Raw genomic sequence first — 25,680 nt, 5'->3', positions numbered from 1 at the left:
GTAGTGTTCTTCCTTATCTCTTGTAATCTTCTTTATTTTAAGGTCTATTTTGTCTGATATGAGGATTGCTACTCCAGCTTTCTTTTGCTTCCTATTTGCATGAAATATATTTTTCCATCCTCACATTTTCAGTCCTTATGTGTCTTGAGGGCTAAAGTGGGTTTCTTGTAGACAGCATATATATGGTTCTTGTTTTTGTATTCATTCAGCCAGTCTGTGTCTTTTGGTTGGAGCATTTAATCTATTTACATTTAAAGTAATTATTGATATATATGTTCGTATTGCATTTTCTTAATTGTTTGGGGGTGATTTTGTAGATCTTTTTTCTTCTTTTGTATTTCTTGACTATATAAGTCCATTTAATGTTTTTTATAAAGCTGGTTTGGTGGTACTGAGTTCTCTTAACTTTTGCTTGTCTGAAAAGCTTTTTATTTCTCCATCAATTTTGAATGAGATCCTTGCGGGGTACAGTAACCTTGGATGTAGATTTTTCCCTTTCAGTATTTTAAATATATCCTGCCATTCCCTTCTGGCCTGCAGAGTTTCTGCTGAAAAGATCAGCTATTAAGCATATGGGGTTTCCTTTGTATGTTACTTTTTGCTTTTCCCTTGCTGCTTTTAATATTCCTTCTTTGTGTTTAGTCTTTGTTAATTTGATTAGTATGTGTCTTGGCATGTTTCTCCTTGGGTTTATCCTGTATGGGACTCTTTGTGCTTCTTGGACTTGATTGGCTATTTCCTTTTCCATGTTGGGGAGATTTTCAATTATAATCTCTTCAATAATTTTCTCATACCCTTTATTTTTCTCTGCTTCTTCTGCTGCTGCAAAGTCACTTCAGTCGTATCCGACTCTGTGCGACCCTATAGACAGCAGCCCACCAGGCTCCCCTGTCCCTGGGATTCTCCAGGCAGGAACACTGGAGTGGGTTGCCATTTCCTTCTCCAATGCATGAAAGTGAAAAGTGAAAGCAAAGTCGCTCCGTCGTGTCCGACTCTTAGCGACCCCATGGACTGCAGCCCACCAGGCTCCTCTGTCCATGGGATTTTCCAGGCAAGAGTACTAGAGTGGGGTGCCATTGCCTTCTCTGTTCTTCTTCTGGGACCCCTATAATTTGAATATTGCTGTATTTGATATTGTCCCAAAGGTCTCTGAGACTATCCTCAGTTCTTTTCATTCTTGTCATTTTATTCTGCTCCTCAGAAGTTATTTCCACCATTTTATCTTCCAGCTCACTGATTCGTTCTTCTGCTTCAGATTCTGCTATTGATTCCTTCTCAGTTCAGTTCAGTTGTTCAGTTGTGTCTGACTCTTTCTGACCCTATGAATCTCAGCATGCCAGACCTCCCTGTCCATCACCAACTCCTGGAGTTCACTCAAACTCATGTCCATTGAGTCAGTGATGCCATCCAGCCATCTCATCCTCTGTCGTCCCCTTCTCCTCCTGCCCCCAGTCCCTCCCAACATCAGGGTCTTTTCCAATGAGTCAATTATTTGCATGAGGTGGCCAAAGTATTGGAGTTTCAGCTTCAGCATCAGTCCTTCCAATAAACATCCAGGACTGATCTCCTTTAGGATGGACTGGTTGGATCTCCTTGCAGTCCAAGGGACTCTCAAGAGTCTTCTCCAACACCACAGGTCAAAAGCATCAATTCTTTGGTGCTCAGCTTTCTTCACAGTCCAACTCTCACATCCATACATGACCACCAGAAAAACCATAACCTTGACTAGACAGACCTTTGTTGGCAAAGTAATATCTCTGCTTTTCAATATGCTATCGAGGTTGGTCATAACTTTCCTTCCAAGGAGTAAGCGTCTTTTCATTTCATGGCTGCAATCACCATCTGCAGTGATTTTGGAGCCCAAAAAAATAAAGTCTGACACTGTTTCCACTGTTTCCCCATCTATTTCCCATGAAGTGATAGGACCAGATACCATGATCTTAGTTTTCTGAATGTTGAGCTTTAAGCCAACTTTTTCACTCTCCACTTTCACTTTCATCAAGAGACTTTTTAGTTCCTCTTCACTTTCTGCCATAAGGGTGGTGTCATCTGCATATCTGAGGTTATTGGTATTTCTCCCAGCAATCTTGATTCCAGCTTGTGCTTCTTCCAGCCCAGTGTTTCTCATGATGTACTCTGCATATAAGTTAAATAAGCAGGGTGACAATATACAGCCTTCACATGCTCCTTTTCCTATTTGGAACCAGTCTGTTGTTCCATGTCCAGTTCTAACTGTTGCTTCCTGACCTGCATATAGGTTTCTCAAGAGGCAGGTCAGGTGGTCTGGTATTCCCATCTCTTTCAGCATTTTCCACAGTTTATTGTGATCCACACAGTCAAAGGCTTTGGCATAGTCAATAAAGCAGAAATAGATGTTTTTCTGGAACTCTCTTGCTTTTTAGATGATCCAGCAGATGTTGGCAATTTGATCTCTGGTTCCTTTGTCTTTCCTAACGCCAGCTTGAACATCTGGAAGTTCACAGTTCACATATTGCTGAAGCCTGGCTTGGAGAATTTTGAGCATTACTTTACTAGCATGTGAGATGAGTGCAATTGTGCGATAGTTTGAGCATTCTTTGGCATTGTCTTTCTTTGGGATTGGAATGAAAACTGACCTTTTCCAGTCCTATGGCCACTGCTGAGTTTTCCAAATTTGCTGGCATATTGAGTGTAGCACTTTCACAGCATCATCTTCCAGGATTTGAAATAGCTCAACTGGAATTCCATCATCTCCATTAGCTTTGTTCATAGTGATGCTTTCTAAGGCCCACTTGACTTCACATTCCAGGATGTCTGGCTCTAGGTGAGTGATCATACTATCGTGATTATCTTGGTCATGAAGATCTTTTTTTATACAGTTCTTCTGTGTATTCTTGCCACCTCTTCTTAATATCTTCTGCTTCTGTTAGGTCCATACCATTTCTGTCCTTTATCGAGCCCATCTTTGCATGAAATGTTCCCTTGGCATCTCTAATTTTCTTAAAGAGATCTAGTCTTTCCCATTCTATTGTTTTCCTCTATTTCTTTGCATTGATCACTGAGCAGGGCTTTCTTATCTCTCCTTGCTATTCTTTGGAACTCTGTATTCAGATGTTTATATCTTTCCTTTTCTCCTTTGCTTTTCGCTTCTCTTATTTTCACTGTTATTTGTAAGGCCTCCTCAGACAGCCAGATTGCTTTTTTGCATTTTTTTCCTTGGGGATGGGTTTGATCCCTGTCTCCTGTACAATGTCACGAACCTCTGTCCATAGTTCTTCAGGCACTCTGTCTATCAGATCTTATCCCTTAAATCTATTTCTCACTTCCACTGTATAATCATAAGGGATTTGATTTAGGTCATACCTGAATGGTCTAGTGGTTTTCCCTACTTTCTTCAATTTAAGTCTGGATTTGGCCATAAGGAGTTATGATCTGAGCCACAGTCAGCTCCCAGTCTTATTTTTGCTGACTGTATAGAGCTTCTCCATCTTTGGCTGCAAAGAATATAATCAATCTGATTTCAGTGTTGACCACTGGGTGATGTCCATGTGTAGACTCTTCTCTTATGTTGTTGGAAGAGAGTGTTTGCTATGACCAGTGTGTTCTCTTGGCAAAACTCTACTAGCCTTTGCCCTGCTTCATTCTGTGCTCCAAGGCCAAGTTTTCCTGTTAGTCCCATAGAGTATTGTTAATTTCAGTAATTGGTTGTTTGTCTCTGCATGTTTATTCTTTAATTCTTCTAGGTCTTTGTTAATTAATTCTTGCATTGTCTCCATTTTATTTTCAACGATTTTTATCATATTTACTATCATTATTCTGAATTCTTTTTCAGGTAGGTTGCTTCTTTCCTCTTCATTTATTTGGACTTCTGTGTTTCTAGTTTGTTCCTTCATTTGGGTAGTATTTCTCTGTGTGTGTGTGTTAGTCACTCAGTCGTGTCTGACTCTTTGCAACCCCATGAACTGTAGCCCGCAAGGCAGGATCTTCCTGACCCAGGAATCGAACCTTGTTCTCCTGCATTGCAGGCAGATTCTTTACCGTTTGAGCTACAGGGAAGTCCTTAGTATTTCCTTTTCATCATTATTATTATTTTTTAACTTATTGTGTTTGAGTTCTCTTTTTCCCAGGCTTCAAGATTGAATTCTTTCTTCCTTTTGGTTTCTGCCCTTTTAAGGGGCTTCCCTTGTAGTTCAGTCGGTAAAGAATCTCCCTGCAGTGCAGGAAATCCAGGTTCGATCCCTGGGTTGGGAAGATCCCCTGGAGAAAGAAATGACAACCCACTCCACTATCCTTGCCTGGAAAATCTCATGGACAGAGGAGCCTGGTGGGCTGTAGTCCATGGGGTCGCAAAGAGTCGGGCATGTCTGAGCAACTAACACGAACACTTAAGGTTGGTCCAGTGGTTTGTGTAAGCTTCCTATAGGATCAGATTTGTGCTAAGTTTTTGCTTGTTTGTTTTTCCTCTAATGGGCAAGGCTGAGTGAGGTGGTAATCCTGTCTGCTGATTTATGGGTTTGTATTTTTGTTTTGTTTGTTGTTTACATGAGGTATCCTGCACAGGGTGCTACTGGTGGTTCGGTGATGCTGGGTCTTGTATTCCAGTGGTTTCCTTTGTGTGAGTTCTCACTATTTGATACCCGCTAGTAGGGTTAGTTCTCTGGTAGTCTAGGGTCTTGGAGTCAGTGCTCCCACTGCAGAGGCTCAGGTCTTGATCTCTGGTCAGGAGCGAAGGTTTCACAAGTGGTTTGTTATGGCATCAAGTGAGATTGAAACAAATATCCAAAAAATGAGAAACCAAAGATGAGCCTCAGACAAATGGCAGTTACAAATTCAGGCAAATAATAATTAAAATAATGAAATATACACATATACATATATACCCATGAACAAAGTGAAAACAGTCCACAAAAATAAAATACAATAGATTGACCCGGTGAACAAAAGAAACCAAAAATTATATTTACCAGTTAAGAACAAAACTAACTAAAGCACAAACTGGAAAACAAAACTAAAGCAAGGTGCCAAGTGGGGAATAAAGCAATGAAAACAAAACTAATAAATATATTGAGAGGAAAGGAAAGAAGAAAAGAAAGAAAGAATAGATATACAAAGTTAAATAGAGGTAGATGAAGAAGATTTATATACATTAAAGATTAACTGCAAGGGGAAAAGAACAGTAGGAAAGGCAAACAAAGGAATAAATGTAGAAAAAATATAATGGGTTTAAAAAAATTAAAAGTTAAAATTATAAAAAAGAGAGGGAAAAAAAAAAAAAAAAACAGAAGAAAAAAAAAAAGGAAAACCCCACAGAACTGCAAAAGCCCGACAAAGATGCAGAGGTTTATAACAACAATAAAAAGTGTGACTGAATATACACAAATACATATACACCCATAAGCAAAATCAAAACAGTCCAACAAAAGTAAAGTATAATAGATTGACCTGGCGAACAAAGGGAACCAAAAATTATGTCTACCTGAACAAAACTAACTAAAGTACAAAGTGGAAAACAAAACTAAAGCAAGGTGCCAACTGGGAAATAAAGTAATGAAAATAAAACTAACAAATATGTTGAGAGGAAAGGAAAGAACGAAAAGAAAGAATAGATATGCAAAGTTAAATACAGGTAGATATAGAAGATTTATATATATTAAAGATTAACTGCAGGGGGAAAAGAACAGGAAAAGCAAACAAAGGAATAAATGTAGAAAAAATAATAATAGGTTTTTTTAAATTTTTTATCTATTTTTTTAATAATAGGTTTAAAAAATTAAAAGAAGAGAAAAGAAAAGAAAAAAAAAGAAGAAAACTCCCCAGAACTGCAAAAGCCCAACGTAGAGGCAGAGGTTTATAACAAGAAAAAATGTGACTGAGAAAAAAAAAAAGAATAAAAAGAAAAAGCGCAAAAGCTTAATTAGATTTCATAGTGCCAATAAAATCGACAACTACAACAGAGGAGGGGGGGAAAAAGGAAAAAAACCCCAGAAGAATCTACAGAACAAGTCAAAACATAAGAATAATAAATGTTTTTCTTGAGTCACTGCTGTCAGATTCCTTTCCCTCGCTGGGAGTCACAGTCTACCTCACCTCCCTAGGATGCCCTCTAACACTGCTGATCTCTGGACCTGCTGCGGGGGCAGCTCAGATTCTAATTGGGTTCTCCTCCTCTGTTCTTGCCTCCAATGTCCACAGCTATCAGAACTGGTGTGTTTTCTTTTGTGGGAGCTCTCAATGACCTTTTATATATTCCATAGAGACAGTCTGTCTAGTTGATCATGTGGATTTAATCTGTAGCTTGTACAGCTGGTGGGAAAGCTTTGGGTCTTCTTTCTTAGTTTCAATTGTGGTTTTATTTCCACCTCTGCATATGGGCCATCCACTGGGGTTTGCTCCTGAGGCTGCCCTGGAGGACTTGGGTTTGCCCCTGTGAGGGCCACATGTGGAGATGGTGCAGCTCCCTGCAGCATCGCAAGGATTCTGGCAGCACCAGGTACTCAGGGGAGTTGGTGGCTAGGGCAGCAGGAAATATAGTGCTCTAGAAGGTTATGGCAACCAGTATTGGCCAATAGCTCCAGTATTCTTGCCTGGAGAACCCACCTTCCTGACAGAGAAGCCTGGTAAGCCACAGTCTACAGGGTTGCAAAAAGTCGGACATTACTGAAGCGACCCTGCATGCATAGGCGCGAGACATTTTTTGCCTGTGGCAGCTCTGCCCCAGTGAGAGCTGAGCGTGAAGGTGACACAACTGCTTGGCTTGGGGGGACCCTGGAGGCACCGAGTGTGCAGGGACACGGACTGCTTCCTCTGCAGCAGTTACAGCCCTATCAGAATCTTTTTTTGTGCCTCTTGTGGGCGGCAATCAGAAGGCCTCTTCCGGTTCAGGCACTTAGAGGGCTTCCTTGCCTGGGGTCCTTCTCTGTTGTTCACGCATCAGGCACATAGAGGGGCCCTCGTGGTTGGGGTCCTACTCTGTAGATCACCACGTCGGGAACTTAAAGGGGCATCCTGAGTGGGGCCCTACTCTGTAGTTCAGTGCCTCAGGCATTTGCTGGGCCAGCCCCTCTGTTGTTCAGCTGCCAGTGCTGGCCTGTAGGGGAAGAGAGGCTATGGTGATGGCTCCACCCCCTATGCATGACTCAGCAGTATCGCCTTGCTTCCATGGCTGCCCAGCTTTACTCTGCAGGCATTTTCCAGCACAGTCTCCTCCCTCACATCCCCTGATCTGTCTCTCCACAGTCAACAGCTGCCCTCACCCAGGGATTGCTCCACAATTCTTAAACTCCATCTCCCAGCCAGTGCACCTTCCAGGGGGTCTGCATCCCTGTCCAGGGCAGGTATGGTTGCAGCAAGAACTGTCTGATTCTCATTCCATTTAGGCTGCCACAGATCAGATGTTTCACTCAGCCTTAAATGTTTCTCCTCTGACTCAGACAATTGCCCCAATGTGGGGATCGGACCCCTGCTTCAATTCCCCCACCCGCCAAAGGCAGGTCCGGTCCTACTAACACTCCTGTTTTTCCCCTTGGTTCCTTCATTCTACCGAGTTTTACATGGGTCGCTGGTCAGGTACTCCTGTCCAATCTCAGCTGGTGTTCTGCATGCACTTCTGTGTCTGAAGGTGTATTCCTGATGTATCTGTGGAGAGAAATGTACTCCACGTCCACCTACTCCTCCACCATCTTGTTTTCCTCTGGTTAGATTCTTGATACGTATGTGCTAGTTAGTACTTTGCTGAAGAGTTGAGGGTGGGATCGGCAGCCACCTGCAAATCTATAGTGCTTTCTCTGTGTACAGCCTTCCCCTCTTTGGCAATCTCGCCTGTGGAGTTTAGTTGTCTTGGCCTTCCTGGACTCTCAGCACCATCTCCTCAGTTCATGTAGACTGTTGAGCTCTGCTTGGGTTTTCTTTCCCTTCTCTGTAGCTTGGAAACTCTGTCTAGACAGTAAGCTAGGATAATCGTGGGGCTTGTCTCATAGGTTTCCCCTCTGTCAGGGATCACTGCCTTGTGCTGCCTGATGACTAATGTCTGAAAATTGTTATTTCATTTATTTTATCCATTTTTTAGGTTGTTTCAGGAGGGAGGACAAGTCTGGTCTGTTCCTTCATTTTGGAACATAAGTGGGAGTCCAAATGTAGAATAATTCGAAGGCACAGGAAACCATCATCTGTGATTTTATTTTTTACCTACTGTTTGCCTTTGATTCACAAAAGTCAGATCTGTCTCCCCATCTTCCCAGCTCACACAAATGCCTAGACTTCCAGTTGAAGCTATCTTAAAGATTAAAGGAAATTGTTAACTGACTGGTTAGGCTAAGGTAGTAATACTGATCATCCGTTAACTATGTAGCGTTTCTTGTGAGTCCACATATTCTCCAGGCCTACACAATTATTTTTTAATAGTTACAGAAAGACTTCTGAAAAACCTTTATTGATAATAACTTTTATCAGCTTACCTGTTTTAAATTGATCAATTTGTATTGTAAGCACTGCTAATGTAACTTTGCCTTCCAAATAATTCACTTACCGTTTCATTTCATGATCTCTGCCACGCTGTCAGTGGAAAAACTATGGCCTAGTTCAAAAGCTTATTTTTGCGTTAGACTTTACAGAATTCTGTAGTTACTTTTGAAATTCTAAAGCATCCTAAGGTTTAGTGAGTCAGAATTTTGACTATAGGAAGAAAGGTTGTTAGCCTTTTCCTCTTGCTTTCCTGCTTGCTGACTGAACTGAAGTTGCATCAGGAGTGGTAATAGAATAGGATCAGGTCCCAGAATCTTACAAACAACAATGAAAATGTAGTGGCACAGGACGAAATGGAGACATGGAGGCTGGTCTGTGTCTGAATAGCAGCTGCCCACAGGTATGAAAAAGGCATGCATTTTAGTTGACTGGGAATCTTTCTGACTCAATAGATGACCTGACTATTGGAATACTTAAAGTGAGTATAAGAAACATCCACAGATACAGCAAATATGGAAGAGGCATTTCATTTGTGGCTTTTGCCATTTATACCCCATTAGTCACTAAGTTCCACTATTTCTCCCTCTGCGTATTTTCACATTGTTTTCTTCTTTTCTTCTTTCTGCTCCTCACATCTACCCTTTTATGAACAGAGGTCAGTATACACAGCATGTGAGCCAGTCTGGAGTGCAGCCTGTTTTTTTTTTATAGCCTGTAAGTTAGGTTTTTTACATTTTTTAATGGTTGGAAAGAAAGGTTAAAATAGTAGTATTTCATGACATGTGAAAATTATATGAAACTAAATTTCAAAGTCCATAAATAAAGTTTTGTTGTATTGTTTATGGGTGCTTTTATGCTGTGACAGCAGAGCTGAGTGGCTACGGAAGAGGTTGTATGGCCTGTGAAGCCAAAAATACTTACTATCTGTATCTGGCTTTCACAGAAAAGAAGTTTGTTGAGTTCTTCTCTGCATTGCTGCTGGAGTGGAGTGTTCATTTAGAAATGCAGAATTGATAATAGCACATACACTTCCTCCACTCCAAACATAAGCTTCAAAATCTTCAATGGTGGGACTTCCCTGGTTGTCCAGTGGTTAAGACACTGAGATCCCACTGTAGGGGGTACAGGTTCGATCCCTGGTTGGAGATCACAGAGTGGGTAAAAATTAAAAAAAAAAAAATCTTCAGTGGCTACTTATTGCATATGGGGGAAAAAATCCAAGCTCCTTTGTGTGACATCCAGGACTCTTTACAGCCTGGCACCAACCTGTTCTTTCTGGCCTCACCCCTCACCACTCCAGTCTTCTCTGACTTACCAAAATGCTATTAACACTGAGATATGTGTTATTCTTTAACTGCCAGTGTTTTTTCCAGCTTTGGAGTCTGCAAATGCTGTGTGCTATGCCTGTTCTTGCCCATATTTTCTACCCATAAATCCCTGTTCAATCATCCAGACCTGCCTGAAATGGTGCCTCTTCACAGTGAGCATTCTTTAGGCTCGCTCCCTCCTCTGTAACCTCATCACATTTTGGACAGTCCTCTTCTGTTAGCACTTATCACATGACATTGTGATTAGAACCATACTCTGAGCTCCTTGGAGATAAAGAGTATGTTTTATGCTTGCTTTTTCCTCTAGTAGAGCTTCCCTGGTGGCTTCTGCAATGTAGGAGACCCGGGTTTGATTGTTGGGTCAAGAAGATCCCCTGGAGAAGGGAATGGCTACCCACTTCAGTATTCTTGCCTGGAGAATTTCATGGACAGAGTAGCCTGACGAGCTACAGTCCATGGGGTTGGAAAGAGTCAGACATGACTGAGTGACTAATACTTCCACTTTTGTCCCCTCTGGTATCTTACAGAGTACCTTGTACATGACAGATAGCAACTATGTTAAATGAATAGAGTGATTAAGATTATAATGATATTTCTACTCTCTGTTTACAGTATATAACATTTAAACATACCCAACTAAATAATTTGTGATCTCTCTCTTTATATTTATGTCAGAAAATGTATCTTGTGATGGAGCTTTGTGAGGATGGAGAACTCAAAGAAATTCTGGAAAGGAAAGGTCATTTCTCAGAGAATGAGACAAGGTGGATCATTCAAAGTCTCGCCTCAGCTATAGCCTATCTTCACAACAAGGGTAAGAAGAGGATCACCCAGCTCGTTGACTCCATGCAGGCAGATAGCACTTTTGTTTAAGGGTGATTGTATCCAGGATTCATAGTCACAGAAGTAATGCCTACTGATACAGAAAATTTGATTTTAAAAATTAAATTTTTTCCCTTGTAACTTTATTGATATAATTTAATTAGAAACAAGACAGGTATGCAATTACATTGTCCATGGATAAGAAGGAAATTATGAACATTTCTATTCAACAACTTGAAAAGAAGCTAATATTATTAAATCCAAAATAGAAAATCAATAGAAGTGAAATTTCTTAAAACTCATATATTAATAATAATGTTAAAAACCTGCATATACTAGGCATTTAACAAATTTTTAGACTTAATTATTAGAGCAGTTTTAGGTTCACAGCAAAATTGAGAAGTTACAGAGATTCCCAAATACCTCTGTCCATGCATGCAGATCCTTCCCCATTATTAGCATCCCCTATCAGAGGGGTTACACTTGTTACAGTTGATAAACTTGCACTGACACATCGTTATCACCCAAAGTCCGTAGTTTACATTGGTGTTCGCTCTTGGTATTGTACATTCTATGGGTTTTGACAAATGTATGATCCACCAGTAGAGTACCACAGGGGAGTTGTTTCACTACTTTAATATCCACATTTAAATATCATTCTAATTCTTCTAATTGCTTTACTATTCTTTGGTATTATTGCTACTGTTTTTCCTCATGCTCCTGCTTTTTTTTTTTTTTTCCCCCTTCAGTGTTAGTTTGGCTTACATGTGACTTTAGAAGCTTCTCATTTTATCAGTTCGGTTCAGTTCAATTGCTCAGTCATGTCTGATTCTTTGCAACCCCATGGACTGCAGCACACCAGGCTTCCCTGTCCATCACCAACTCCAGGAGCTTACTCAAACTCGCGTCCATTGCATTGGTGATGCCATCCAACCATCTCATCCTCTGTCATCCCCTTCTCCTCCTGCCCTCAATCTTTCCCAGCATCAGAGTCTTTTCCAAAGAGTAGATTCATCGCATCAGGTGGCCAAAGTATTGGAGTTTCAGCTTCAGCATCAGTCCTTACAATGAACACCCAAGACTGATTTCCTTTAGGATTGACTGGTTAGATCTCTTTGCAGCCCAAGGGACTCTCAAGAGTCTTCTCCAACACCACAGTTCAAAAGAGATAAAAAAAACTTTGTTCCAGAGAGGTCAGGGGACATGGTTGGGTGTGCAGAGCTAGTGCTGGAACCTAGGGGCTCATTCAACAGATGTTCCTTAAGCACCTACAGCATTGAGGTTGGTCCTAGAGTTTACAGAGGTTCAAACACAAGGCACCTGCTGGAGTACAGAAAAGAAATTGATGATTTGTTTTCAAATGGAGTACAGAAAACAATATGATGATTTCTGAGAGCCATATAGAGAGCATGGAGCACAGGTGTACTAAGTGCCTCATTTGATTCGGAAAGTCAAGCAAGAATTCACAGAGGAAGCAAAACTTGAGCTGAGGAATACAAACTCAGGTGGAAAAGGGAGGGCTTTCCGCAGAGAGCGAGGATTTTTGCAAGAGCAGAAAACCAAAGACTTGATATTTTGCTAATTTCAGTTCTAATATATAAAGTCAGTATATTTCAAACTAAATCTTAACAGGATTTATCATGGAACTTGATAAAATTATTTTGAGAGTGATGAGAATAGTAAAAAAAACAATTAAAAAGAACAGTGGAGGCAGCAGAGAGACTTGCCCTGCCAAGTGTCAAACCACATTATGAAGATATATTAGTTAAAGTTTTGTGGTGTTTATGTAAGAAGAGATAAGGAGAACAATAGAAATTCCAAACACAGGTTGGGTGTGGAAGAGAACTGTAAACAACTAGGAGTAGTAGACAGTCCAGGGCTCATCCAGCCACGTTTCCCCGGAAATTATACCTATAGCTTTTTAAGTTTAGGGGAATGATTACAATGGATATGGACTGGATCAGTTATTTGCAAAGGAAATATTTGGTACATGAGAGTATTTGCATGTACATAAAAGTCCTGCCTGAGCCCTGACATGTTCAACTGGAGATTTTGTGTCTCACGGGTTTTTATTTTTAACTTTAATGTATAAAGAGTAGAAAAGTGGGACTGATGGTGCAGAAAATATATTGAAAAAAATATAGTTTGTATACACGTAGCCAAGTTGCAGTATGTTAAATGTTTATGCTGACAATAACATATGAATAGAAGTAAAGAGGTAATCCTCTCTTTGAAGAGTCAAGGACATGGGAAAGCTTCCTCCTACAGGAAATAGCTAACCTTGGACATGATCCTCTTTCACACTCACCAGGCCATTCATGAAGAGTGGCCAGCTGGAGCAGCAGGGGGTTGGGGAAGAGGTCAGGGAGTCAAAGAAAGTGGCTCCTTAAGGTTAGAAACGTGGAGAAAAGGGATCAATCTTTCCCAGCATCAGGGTCTTTTCAAATGAGTCAGCTCTCCGCATCAGATGGCCAAAGGATTGGAGTTTCAGCTTCAACATCAGTCCCTCCAATGAACACCCAGGAGTGATCTCCTTTTTCAACAGTAGATGTTAACTGGTCAAGTTCTATTTGTGTCCACTCTAATTATTTTTTCATTATCCATTTCATTTGATTTGTTGTTTATTTTCTTGGTAGATATAGTACATAGAGATCTGAAACTGGAGAACATAATGGTTAAAAGCAGCTTTATTGATGCTAACAATGAAATGAACTTAAACATAAAGGTAAGATATTAGAAATTGTGGTAAATGTTTGCCTATAAATAGTTTGATATCAAAGTGGCAACGTACATCCTCTTTTTTAGATACATTTCAGAAGCTTTTTAACAGCCAAAAATAAGCAGCCTGTGCTAAAAAAATTAAAATTTCACAAAAGAGGTTGTGACTGACAAGAATAATTTTACAAGTTAAGTAGTGCTACTGAATTTTTTAAAGTAGATATTCATTTGGATAGTTCTGAATCATTAGTTAATAGCAAACAAACAGATGCTCTGAATTCTAATTAATTTCAAAACTATGCCTGGTAATTTGATGTAAATGTGTTACAAATTTAGAGAAAAAGTACACCTTGGCTGTGCCTTTGATACTAAATTAATGCTAAAGTCTGTGTTTCTCATTTAAAATTTTCTTGGGTATTAATATTTATGTTCTAAGCACAGTTAGTATGCCAAGTATTTATTCTTGAAGACTTTATTCAAATTAAGTGTTCTTTAATGTCAAATAAATGATCGAATACATTATTTATTAGCATTTTAAAAGTGGTTGCTTTCAAAATATATGAATGTATTAATTTGGGAATAAAATGTTGTCTTTGAATAACTTGCTCTGTTGCATTTATAACATAAATAGGATTAACAGTATTGTTGTTATACTCAAATAAATATTCTTAGATGTTTCTATTATAAGGTCTATGAGTGCAGGAATTCTGTGTGTGTCTTATTCACTGTTGGTACCAGGAATAATGCCTAAAATATAATACGTGCTCAATTAATATTTGGTGCATGAAGGAATAAATGCCCTCCAAAGAACTGAATTGGGTCATGAGAACTTTTATATATTTGATACCTGTATACATTTTCTGTGGAGAAAGATAATGTAGCATGATGCTCCAAGTAGGGTCATTGTGAACACTCCTGGAGAAATTTATTAGTCTCTTTAGAGAAATAGTGATATCACATTGTTGATAGGAACATTTTCTTACTCTGTAAGGTACTGAAAACTTTACATTCAGTGTCTGTGGACCACAATCTCATCTTTGGTTGTGTGGTCAGTAAATGTGCCTGTTTTTTCTGCTTTCAGCCCAAGGCTGTTCCAACGTGGGAGACAATACCAAAGGGCACACACTGAATATTTAATAAGCAAATGTTTAATGACAAGACTTAGACTTGAGCAGAAAGCCTGCAGTTGCAGCAGTAGGCCTCCCGTGTATTTGTAGTTATAGTGTGTATTTTTTTTTCCTGTTAATTTGCTTCTCGTAGTTTTTAATAGTGTAATAATTTTTAAATTAGTATACTCTAGAAACACAGAGGAAATAATAGTAAAGAAAAGATAGCATTGACTAGAGAAAATATTTTATAAATAATTATAAAAAGGAGGAGTTTCTGTGAGTGCTGACAAGAATAATGATTTGCATTTATAACAGTGCTTTAAACTGAAACATAGCTTGAGCATCAGAAAAATAGATAATAAACTTACCAAGGCCAGAATGTGTTTTACAATGAAATAACTTTATAAAGATAAATTTCATTTTAAAAAATGTTAAATGCCTTCTTGGAAGAGTAACTCCCTATGTTGAACTGTTGAATTTAAATTAGAAGGAGTGAATAATCAACATTATGGGTGTTTTTTCAAAATTTGAAAAACCAAGTTTCTCTTGACTAGGTTTCTTTTTCACAAGGAGGGGTGGGTGGGAAGGGGAAGCAAGGTCCTTATTAGTAATGCAAGGAAAGCCCCTCTGTCCTCAAGAATTCCTGAATTAAATGCAATACAGTGTAGTGAAAATCCTGTTGGCAGAATGTGTGAACTTTGGGTCTGGAAAACTGGTGACTCTGTGAATTTCTTCTTGAAGGTGACCGATTTTGGCCTAGCAGTGAAGAAGCATGGAAGGAGTGAGGTCATGCTGCAAACCACATGTGGGACACCCATCTATATGGGTAAGTTAGGAGGCTTTAAATGATTTTTTTTCCTATAGAGAAAAGTAGAACAACTTGTGTGGATTAAAATTTGAGCAGTTTGATTCTGCATCATAACTAATGGCCCTGATCAAGCTACCTTTTCTTTTCTTGAAAGTGAAAGTATTTTAGTTGTTGTCACAAATTTTTCATAGTTCTTATCTTTGGAGATTATAGTGTTCATCATTTCTCTGGGCTCTTCTTATAACTGTTTATGTCTCTTAGGTAATCATACACCCAAACCTAATTATCATTTTGTTAATTCATGCTAAAATAATGCATGTGTTTTGCTTCTTTCCATTTTTTATCCAATTTCATTGCCATCCAGTAGTTTTTCATAGAGTCCTGATTAAATATATTTCATAAACCAACAGTTTCTCATTTTTGTAAATGTGATTTTTAACAGCATTCTTGAAGTATAATTTAGATACCCAAAAAAATGTGCCATTGGGTGATTTTTCATACATTCACAGAGTTTTACAGCACCTCCACAGTCCAATTTAAGCAGTTCTGCCTCTAGCAGTTGCCTCATGCCCATTTGCTCTCAATCTCATTCCCATCCCAATCCCAGGTAACCACTGATCTTTGTCTCTCTAGGTTTTCTGTTTCTGGATATTTCATATAAATGGAATCATACAACATCTAGGCTTATACACCTGGTTTTTTTTCACTTAGCATGATGTTTTTGAGGTACATCCCTATTGCAGCACATATGTGTAGTCTGTTCCGTTAGTAAACAGTTGTCCATTGTATAGATATGCAATGCTTTGTTTATCTGTTTATTAGTTGATGCACATGTAGATTGTTTCCAGTTTGGAGCTATTATGAATAATCCTGCTTATGGACATTTGTGTTCAAGTTTTTATGTGGGCATATATTTCTTTGGAAGGAATGATGCTCAAGCTGAAACTCCAGTACTTTGGCCACCTCATGCGAAGAGTTGACTCATTGGAAAAGACTCTGATGCTGGGAGGGATTGGGGGCAGGAGGAGAGGGGGACGACAGAGGATGAGATGGCTGGATGGCATCACTGACTCGATGGACGTGAGTCTGAGTGAACTCCAGGAGTTGGTGATGGACAGGGAGGCCTGGCATGCTGCGATTCGTGGGGTCGCAAAGAGTCAGACACGACTGAGTGACTGAACTGAACTCATGGTTTCATTTTCCCTGGGTAGCTACAAAGAAGTGAAATTGATGAATCATATATTATTTATGTTTATACTTTTTAAGAAATTACCAAACAATTTTCCAAAGTACTATAAGATTTTACCTTCCCACTAGCAATGTGTAAGAGTTCCAGTTTCTTCACATCCTTTCTAACTGTATTACTTATCTTTGTAATTATAGCCATTCTGATGGGTAGGAAGTAGCATCTCATTGTGATTTTTAATTTTCATTACCTTAACGACCAATGATGTTGAACATCTTTTCATGTACTTATTAGTCATTCATATATCTTACAATAGACATAGATGAAATGCCTATTCAAATTTGTATCTATTGAGATGATCATATACTTTTTAAATTTATTAAAGAAATAATTGCATTAATAGAAATGTTGAACCATCCTTGTACCTTTGGATTAAACCTCACTTGGTTTGATATACTGCTATATTCAGTTTGATCATAACAGTATGGATCACAACAAACTGTGGAAAATTCTTAAAGAGATGGGAATACCAGACCGCCTTACCTGCCTCCTGAGAAATCTGTATGCAGGTCAAGAAGCAATAGTTAGAACTGGACATGAAACAACAGACTGGTTCAAAATCAGGAAAGGAGTACATCAACACTGTATATTGTCATCTTGCGTATTTAACTTAAATGCGGAGTGCATCATGTGAAACGCCAGGCTGGATGAAGCTCAAGCTGGAATTAAGATTGCTGGGAGAAATATCAATAACCTCAGATATTCAGATGCACCACCCTTATGGCAGAAGGTGAAGAGGAACTAAAAAGTCTCTTAATGAAGGTGAAAGAGGAGAGTGAAAGAGTTGGTTTAAAACTCAACATTCAGAAAATGAAGATCGTGGCATCTGGTCCCATCACTCCATGGGAAATAGATGGGGAAACAGTAGAAACAGTGTCAGACTTTATTTTTGGGGGCTCCAAAATCACTGCAGATGGTGACTACAGCCATGAAATTAAAAGACGCTTACTCCTTGCAAGGAAAGTTATGACCAACCTAGATAGCATATTCAAAAGCAGAGACATTACTTTGCCAACAAAGGTCTGTCTAGTCAAGGCTATGGTTTTTCCAGTAGTCATGTAAGGATGTGAGAGCTGGACCATAAAGAAAGCTGAGTGCCAAAGAATTGATGCTTTAGAACTGTGGTGTTGGAGAAGACTCTTGAGATTCCCTTGGACTTCAAGGAAATCCAACCAGTCTATCCTAAAGGAAATCAATCCTGAATTTTCACTGGAAGGAGTCATGCTGAAGCTGAAGCTCCATACTTTGGCCACCTGATGGGAAGAGGCAACTCATTGGCAAAGATCCTGATGCTGGGAAAGATTGAGGGCAGAAGAGGAAGGAAGTGACAGAGGATGAGATGGTTGGGTGGTGTCATCAACTCAGTGGACATGAGTTTGAACAAATTCTGGGAGATAGTGAAGGACAGGGAAGCCTGGTGTGCTGCAGTCCTTGGGGTGGCAAAGAGTTGGACAGGACTAAGTAACTGAACGACAACAAATAATTCAGTTTGTTACCACTTTAGTTCAGAACTTTGAGTGTAGCTTTCTTTCCTGCTGCCCTTATGTTTTTTGATGTTAGGATTATACTATCCTCATTTTAAAAATAAAATATTTTCATTTTTTGTATGTTCATGAACCATTTAAATAATAGAAATTACCTACTCATTAATTATTTGATGAGATTTCCCCTTAAAATTTTTGGTCATGGTACCCTGTGGGGATAAAATTTCTATTATTTTCTTTTTTTAAGTTTTTGTTTATTTATTTATTTTGGCTGTTCTGGTTCTTTGTTGCTGCACGCAAACTTTCTCTAGTTGCAGCGAGCAGGAGTTACTCTTTGTTGCAGTGTATGGGCTTCTCTTATTGCAGAACATGGGCTGCAGGCACTCAGCTTGTGAGCCAAGTTGCTCCACAGCATGTGGGACCTTCCCAGACCAAGAATCAAACTTGCGCCACTGCATTGGCAGGTGACTTTCTAACCGCTAGACCACCAGGGAAATCCCTATTATTTTTAATTTATATTAGGTTATTTAAGTTTTTCACATTTTGAATCATTTTGATAATTTATATTTTTCAGAAAATTGTTCATTGTGATTTTAAATTTTATTGGTATAAAGATGCATATTACATTCACTTGTAATTCTTAGATCTGTGGTTTTGGCTCCATATTAATTCTTAATATTTATTAAGAAGGCAATATAATTTAATATTAGCAGTATGGCCTCTGACATCACTGGCTAACTTGGGACTCTAACTCTGCCACTTGCTTTCTGGTTAGCCCTGTACAAACAACTTTGTCATGGTTTCTACTTTTGTATAATAGGGATTATGCCACCCTTCTATAAAAAAAAAATGAAGGATCTATTTTGTGTCAGACACTGTTCTAGGGGTTGGAAATATAATAGTGAACAAAACAAGAAAATGTGTGTTGGTGCAAACATTAATAAAAAAGATTAAAAAAATATCTGGTATGTTAGCGAGAAGTGCTAAGGAAGAAAAATAAAACAGAAAAGGGTAGAAGATGTACTTTAGGATGGTAATAATAATATCTTTTTATTAGATTGGCATAGAATTAAATGTAAAGTGCTTAGCACAGTACATGGCACTTATGCTCAATTTTAGTTCTTGTAATAATACTAACCATTTTTTCTTGATCAAATTTATTAGTGGCAGGACTATTTATTGAGCTTTCAAAACTCCAGCTTAAGTCTAGTGGTATTTGATTTTCATTGATTTCTGCTTTTATTTTTCTTAATTCCTTCTTTCCACTTACTTTTGGTTTATTTTTAAACTTCCTAAGTTAAATGTTTATTTTCAGTCTTATTTTCTAATAAATGCATTTAAGGCTGTATATTTTCCTCTGAGTACTCCTTTAACTGTTTCTTTTATTATACAGTGTTCTAATTGTTATTAATTTCTTAATAGTCTATGATTTTAGTCTTCTTCTTTAATCCAAAAATTACTTTGAAGTGCTTTTAGAATTTTCTGTGGAATGTGTTTGATACTTATATGATTGTGTTAATTTATCTAACCTTTTGGTTTTCTATCTGATTTTCTTCATTTTATTAGGTAATTGTGAGTTAAAAGATTTCAACTTCAAGGAATTTTCTCTGTGGTTGAACACAAGGTTCATTTTTGCAAACATTAGTTTGGATATTTTGAAAGCATGTACCCTCAGCCCTCTTTATCTGTGGGTTCTACACCTGCAGATTCAACTAACCAATGATCCAAAGTATTTGAGGAAAAAATTTCCAGAAAGCTCTAAAAAGCAAAACTTGAATTTATTACACAGTGGCAACTATTTACATAGCATTTATATTGTGTTAGGTATTATATGTTAATCTAGAGATGATTTAAAGTATATGGGACTATATGGGTAGGTTACATTCAAATATTAAGCCAATTTTTATAAGGGACTTATGCATCCATGAATTTTGGTATCTGACAGCCTGGGCGCTAAAGGGTTAGGGGCTGAATCCTGAAACCAGTCCACTACAGAAGCCGAGGGACGACTATATACTCCTGGTTTGTCAAGCATAAAAGTGTTTGTATGTGTGTGTTTATAAAACCAAACATGAGACTTTTGTGATTCAAACTTTTTATTTTATTAATTTTATTGAAATATAGTTGATATGTATGGTCATTTAAATAATTTTAATTCTTCAAGCCCATTAGCAAAATTTATCTTTCCATTTGTTTGTGTTGTCTTCAGTTTTTTCCTCCCAGTCTGTAGGTTATCTTTTCATTTTGTTTGCTGTACGGGAACTTTTAAGTTTGAGTAGATCTCATATGGGAGAAGGCGATGGCACCCCACTCCAGTACTTTTGCCTGGAAAATCCCATGGACGGAGGAGCCTGGTAGGCTGCAGTCCATGGGGTCGTGAAGAGTCAGACACGACCGAGCGACTTCCCTTTCACTTTTCACTTTCATGCATTGGAGGAGGAAATGGCAACCCACTCCAGTGTTCTTGCCTGGAGAATCCCAGGGACGGGGGAGCCTGGTGGGCTGCCATCTATAGGATCGCACAGAGTCGGACATGACTGAAGTGACTTAGCAGCAGCAGCAGCAGCAGCAGATCTCATATGTTTATTTTTCCTTTTATTTCTATTGCCTTGGGAAATTGACCTAAGAACACATTGGTATGATTTATGTTAGAGAATGTTTTGCTTATGTTCTCTTCTAGGAATTTTATGGTGTTGTGTCTTATATTTCAGACTTTAAGCCATTTTGAGTTTATTTATTTTTTTTTTGTATGGTGTGAAGATGTGTTATAAATTCATTGATTTGCATGTGGCTGTCCAACTTTCCCAGCACCACTGTTGAAGAGATTGTCTTTTTTCTATTGTGTGTTCTTGCCCACTTTGTTGACAGTTAATTGACCATAGGTATGTAGGTTTATTTCTGGGCTCCCTGTTCTGTTGCATTGATCCATATGTGGGATTGTTTTCTTAATTTTTTTCTGGAAATTTGTTGTTAGTATATAGAATAAATATCTACATATTCTATATCTTGCTATTTTACTGTATTCATTTATTCTAATAGTTCTCTGTTGGCATCTTTAGGATTTTTTGTATATAATATCATGTCATCTGCGAACAGTGACAGTTTTACTTCTTCCTTTCCAATTTGGATTCTTTTTACTTTTTCTTATCTAATTGCTATGGCTAGGACTTCCACTACTTTGTTGAGTGAAAAGAGTAGATATCCTTATCTTGTTCCTGTTCACAGAGGATAAGAATTTTTACCATGTAGAAGGAACAGATAAATGCTTTTGGTTCTTTACCATTGAGTATGATGTTCACTGTGGGTTTGTCATTATGGCCTTTATTATGTTGAGGTATGTTCCCTCTATACCAACTTTCTGGAGAGTTTTTGTCATAAATGGATGTCAAATTTTGTCAAAAGCTTTTTCTGCATCTATAGGGATGATCATACGATTGTTACCCTTCATTTGTTAATGTAGTGTATCACATTCATTGATTTGAAGATATTGAACCATCCTTGAGTTACTGGACTAAATTCTACTTAATCATGGTGTGTGGTTCTTTTAGTTTGCTAAGATTTTTTTGAAGTTTTTTGCATCTGTGTTCATCAGTGATATTGGCTTATAATTTTCTTTTTTTGTGGTATCTTTATCTAGTTTTGATAACAGGCTGATGCTGGCCTTGTAAAATGAGTTTGGAAGTATTCCTTCCTTTTTAACTTTTTGTAATAGTTTGATAAGGATAGGTGTTAACTTTTCTTAAATGCTTTTTAGAATTTACCTGTGGAGCTATCTGGTATTGGACTTTTATTTTTTGGGAATTTTTAAGTTACTGATCCAGTTTTATCACTGGTAATTGATCTGTTTCTGTTTTTTCCTGATTCAGTCTTAGGAGATTGTGTATTTCAAGAAATTTATCTCTTCCCTCTAAATTGTCCATTTCATTGGTATATAATTGGTCATAGTAATCTCTTATGATCCTTTGTATTTCTGTGGTATTGGTTGTAATTTCTATTTCATTCTGATTTTGTGTCTTTTTTCTTAATGAGTCTTGCTAAAGGTTTATCAATTTTGCTTATCTTTTTAAAGAACTAGCTCTTAGCTCTAAGTCTGTCTCTTTCAGTGATCTTTTCAATATCTTTTTAGTCTCTGTCTCTTTTATTTCTGATCTGATCTTTTTTTTTCTCTTTCCTTCTATTAATTTCAGGTTTTCTTTGTTCTTCTTTTTCTAGTTCCTTTAGATATAATGTTAGATTGTTTATTTGAAGTTTTTCTTGTTTGCTGAGGTAAGGCTTGTATCTCTATAAACTTCTCTATTAGAACTACTTTTGCTGTGTCCCATAAATTATAGATCATTGTGTTTCCATTTTTATTTCTCTTTAGGTATTTTTGATTTCCTCTTTCATTTCTTCAGTGGCCCATTGGTTGTTTAGTAGTATGTTATTTATACTTCATGTCTTTGTGCTTTTTCAGTTTCTTTTCTTTTCGTTTTGCCCAATTCTTTGTGTCTAATTTCTATGTGTTAGGTATGTTGGTTGTATCTTCTGATCTTGGAGAAATGGTGCCTTATATAGGCGATGTCCTGTGGGGACCACCAGGGGCTCCCCTCTGATCACTGGAGTTGTATGTTCTAGGGGTGTCCCCTTTGTGGGCTGCATGCACCCTTTTTTGGTGGGGCTGACTACTGTGGACACACTGGTAGATGGGACTGGCCCCCAACCTGCTTGGCTTTGAGGCTGTGCCACATAGTGACTCTGGGCTTGCTAGAAGGTGAGGTAGGCTTACTGCGGGGTTAACTGCATGGCCTGTGTAGGCCATACTTGCACCCGCTATTGGCCTGCTGGTGTACAAGGCTTGGTGCCTATATGGCTGCATGGTAAAGGGCAGTGCTAGTTTGCTGGTGGGTGGGCCAGGTCTTGGCAACTGTCTACTAGGGGGCGTAGGGCTGGTTTGTGCCTGCTGGTGGGTGGGGCAGGTCCTGGCACTAATAAGCTAGAGGGAGGAAACCAAAATGATGCTTACCAGCACCAGTGTCCATGTGATAGAATGAACTCCCCACAATGGCTGCTGCCAGTCCCCTGGGGGAGTCCTAGCTGCTTCCTCCCTTCCTGGGAGGTTTTCCAAGATCAGCAACTGGGTCTGACCTGTTTTTCAAACTACTGCCTCTGAGCTGGGTTTCGGAGTGTGAGATATTGTGTGCACTCTTGAAGAGCAAAGTCTGTTGTTTCCTCTAGCACTCCAGCTCTCCTGGATATAAGCCTTGCTGGTTGTCAAAGCCAGGTGTTCTGGGGGCTTATATTCCTGGTGCAGAACCCCTAGACTGGGGAGCCTGATGTGGGGCTAAGAGTCCTCACTCCTTGTGGAGGAATTCTGAGATTGTGACATTCCTCCTGTTAGTGTTTCAGTGACCTGGAAATGTAGGTTCTAACTGTAGGATGTCTCCTCCTCTCCTTCCCATATTCTTGTACTTCCTACTTTATGTCTTAATTGTGGAAAATTCTTTTCTGCTAGTTTTCAGGTCATCCCTATAGATAGTTGCTCTGTAAGTAGTAATTTTGGTATGTTCGTGGGAGGTGATGAGCTCATAGTCTTCAGTTCTGTCATCTCAGCCACTAGTCCATATTATTAATTTTGCTTGCTTCCTCTGTTGATTTCTAAGAGAGTTATTAAAGTCACTCACTAATGTAGGGCTTTAGTAGATTTTTTTTGTACTTTTAGTAGATTTCATAAAAATATTCTTTATGGAAACATAATTTGTATATAATAAAATACACAGATTTTAAGTGTAAAGTTTAATGAGTTTTGACAAATATATATACTTGTACAATTACCATCTCAGTGAAGATATAGAATATTTCCATCACCCCAGAAATTTCCTTTGTGTCCCTCTCAGTCAATCCCCCACCCAAACCTTAGCAACCACTGAGGATTTCCATTGCCTTAGATTAGTTTTGCTTGTCTAGAATTTATAAAAATTGAATCATAAGTATATATTCTTTTGTGTCTATCTTCTTCTGTTCCATGTAATGATTTTGAGACTTAGCCATGTTGTTATATCAGTAGTTTATTCATTTTTATTCCTGAGGAGTATGCCTGGTTCATTGTTTGTCTATTTGATGCATAAAGTTTCTAAGTTGTTTTATCTTATTTGGGAGGAGGCTACTTTAGATTCTGTTCATATCCTCCTGTTGGCAAAAGACATCTGGTCTGTAGTTACATGGGGAAAATATATCCAAGCGTCCTGAGTTTTATGCCTGCTTATTAGTTGTCTACACTGATAACAAGTGAGAGAACAAGAGAGAAGACAGATGGTTTGTGGGGCTTTGCTGACTTCCTAAGTGGCTCTTTGGCACAGTTGCTCTGGCCTCTGCCTCCCTGTGAGAGCTGTGATGACAGTGCCCGTAGAAATGCCCCTGGTAATTAAGATGACTCTGGAACGATGAGGGCTCTGAATTCCAGGCCCCCACTGAGTGGTAGAGCTATGTGGAAATCTGTCAGGGAATTAGATCATGGAATCGGCCCTTGTCATAGACACATGGCCATAGAGCAACTTGAATGTTTATGATTCAGTATTTTAAAAGTTTAAGGAGGCTTAAAGAATACAAGTAATTGCTTAAAGGAAAATGTTAATTAGTTAATTTTAAGTGATTTGAAGACAAATTACTTAGTTTGTTAATTATCTATAGTTGAGTCTTTTCTCATTCTTCTATTTACCTTTCAGCTCCTTTTTTTTTTGTTGTTGCTTTTTAGTTCCTTTAAAATAGTTAGAGGAAATGAAATTTCATTTGCTTTTACTGGTTACAGACACATTGTGTGTGTGTGTGTGTTGGGAGGGGTGATTGAAACGGTTTTCTAAAGTGAAAACACCTTTTGCATGGGAGATGCTCTGTAACTGTGTTACTTTAGGTGAGTCACTTAATATGTGTATCTGGACCTTAATTTCCTCACTGGCAAAGTGAGTCAAATGCCTGATACCCATCTCACATGATTCTTAACATAATTTATACGAATAGCATCATTGATGCAAAAGTACTTTGTAAATTTTAAATTTCTATTCAAATACACACAGTTGACCCTTAAACAATGTGGGAGTGAAGCTACATATTAACTTACTGTTGGCCCTCCGGGGTGCTCCCTAACTGTAGAGGTGTAATAGACATATTCCTGGAATAACAAGCATATTCAACTTTTTAAAAACCCAGCCATTATTTAAAAATCTAATCATTAAAAGACCATCACGACCCAGATAATCACGATGCTGTAATCACTTACCTAGAGCCAGACATCCTGGAATGTGAAGTCAAGTGGGCCTTAGGAAGCATCACTACGAACAAAGCTAGTGGAGGTGATGGAATTCCAGTTGAGCTATTTCAAATCCTGAAAGATGATGCTGTGAAAGTGCTGCACTCAATATGCCAGCAAATTTGGAAAACTCAGCAGTGGCTACAGGACTGGAAAAGGTCAGTTTTCATTCCAATCCCAAAGAAAGGCAATGCCAATGAATGCTCACTACTGCAACAATTGCACTCATCTCACACGCTAGTAAAGTGATGCTGAAAATTCTCCAAGTCAGGCTTCAGCAATACGTGAACCATGAACTTCCTAATGTTCAAGCTGGTTTTAGAAAAGGCAGAGGAACCAGAGATCAAATTGCCAACATCCACTGGATCATCGAAAAAGCAAGAGAGTTCCAGAAAAACATCTATTTCTGCTTTATTGACTATGCCAAAGCCTTTGACTGTGTGG

General features: G+C 38.5%; 1 protein-coding gene across 7 annotated transcripts in view; it reads left to right on the top strand.

Annotated features, from left to right (window-relative positions):
- STK33 (serine/threonine kinase 33) overlaps positions 1–25,680 on the top strand; it is a 193,103-nt gene that overhangs the window by 122,296 nt on the left and 45,127 nt on the right. For all 7 annotated transcript variants that reach the window (XM_027563209.1, XM_027563207.1, XM_027563212.1 and 4 more), the window contains 3 exons: positions 10,443–10,581; positions 13,226–13,314; positions 15,158–15,242. In XM_027563209.1, the coding sequence (XP_027419010.1) occupies positions 10,443–10,581; positions 13,226–13,314; positions 15,158–15,242 (313 nt within the window). The remainder of the gene's footprint in view (positions 1–10,442; positions 10,582–13,225; positions 13,315–15,157; positions 15,243–25,680) is intronic.

This window comes from Bos indicus x Bos taurus, chromosome 15 (assembly GCF_003369695.1).
Source record: "Bos indicus x Bos taurus breed Angus x Brahman F1 hybrid chromosome 15, Bos_hybrid_MaternalHap_v2.0, whole genome shotgun sequence".
In the NCBI taxonomy this organism is placed as follows: domain Eukaryota; kingdom Metazoa; phylum Chordata; class Mammalia; order Artiodactyla; family Bovidae; genus Bos; species Bos indicus x Bos taurus.
This window is presented reverse-complemented; position numbering and strand designations above follow the sequence as displayed.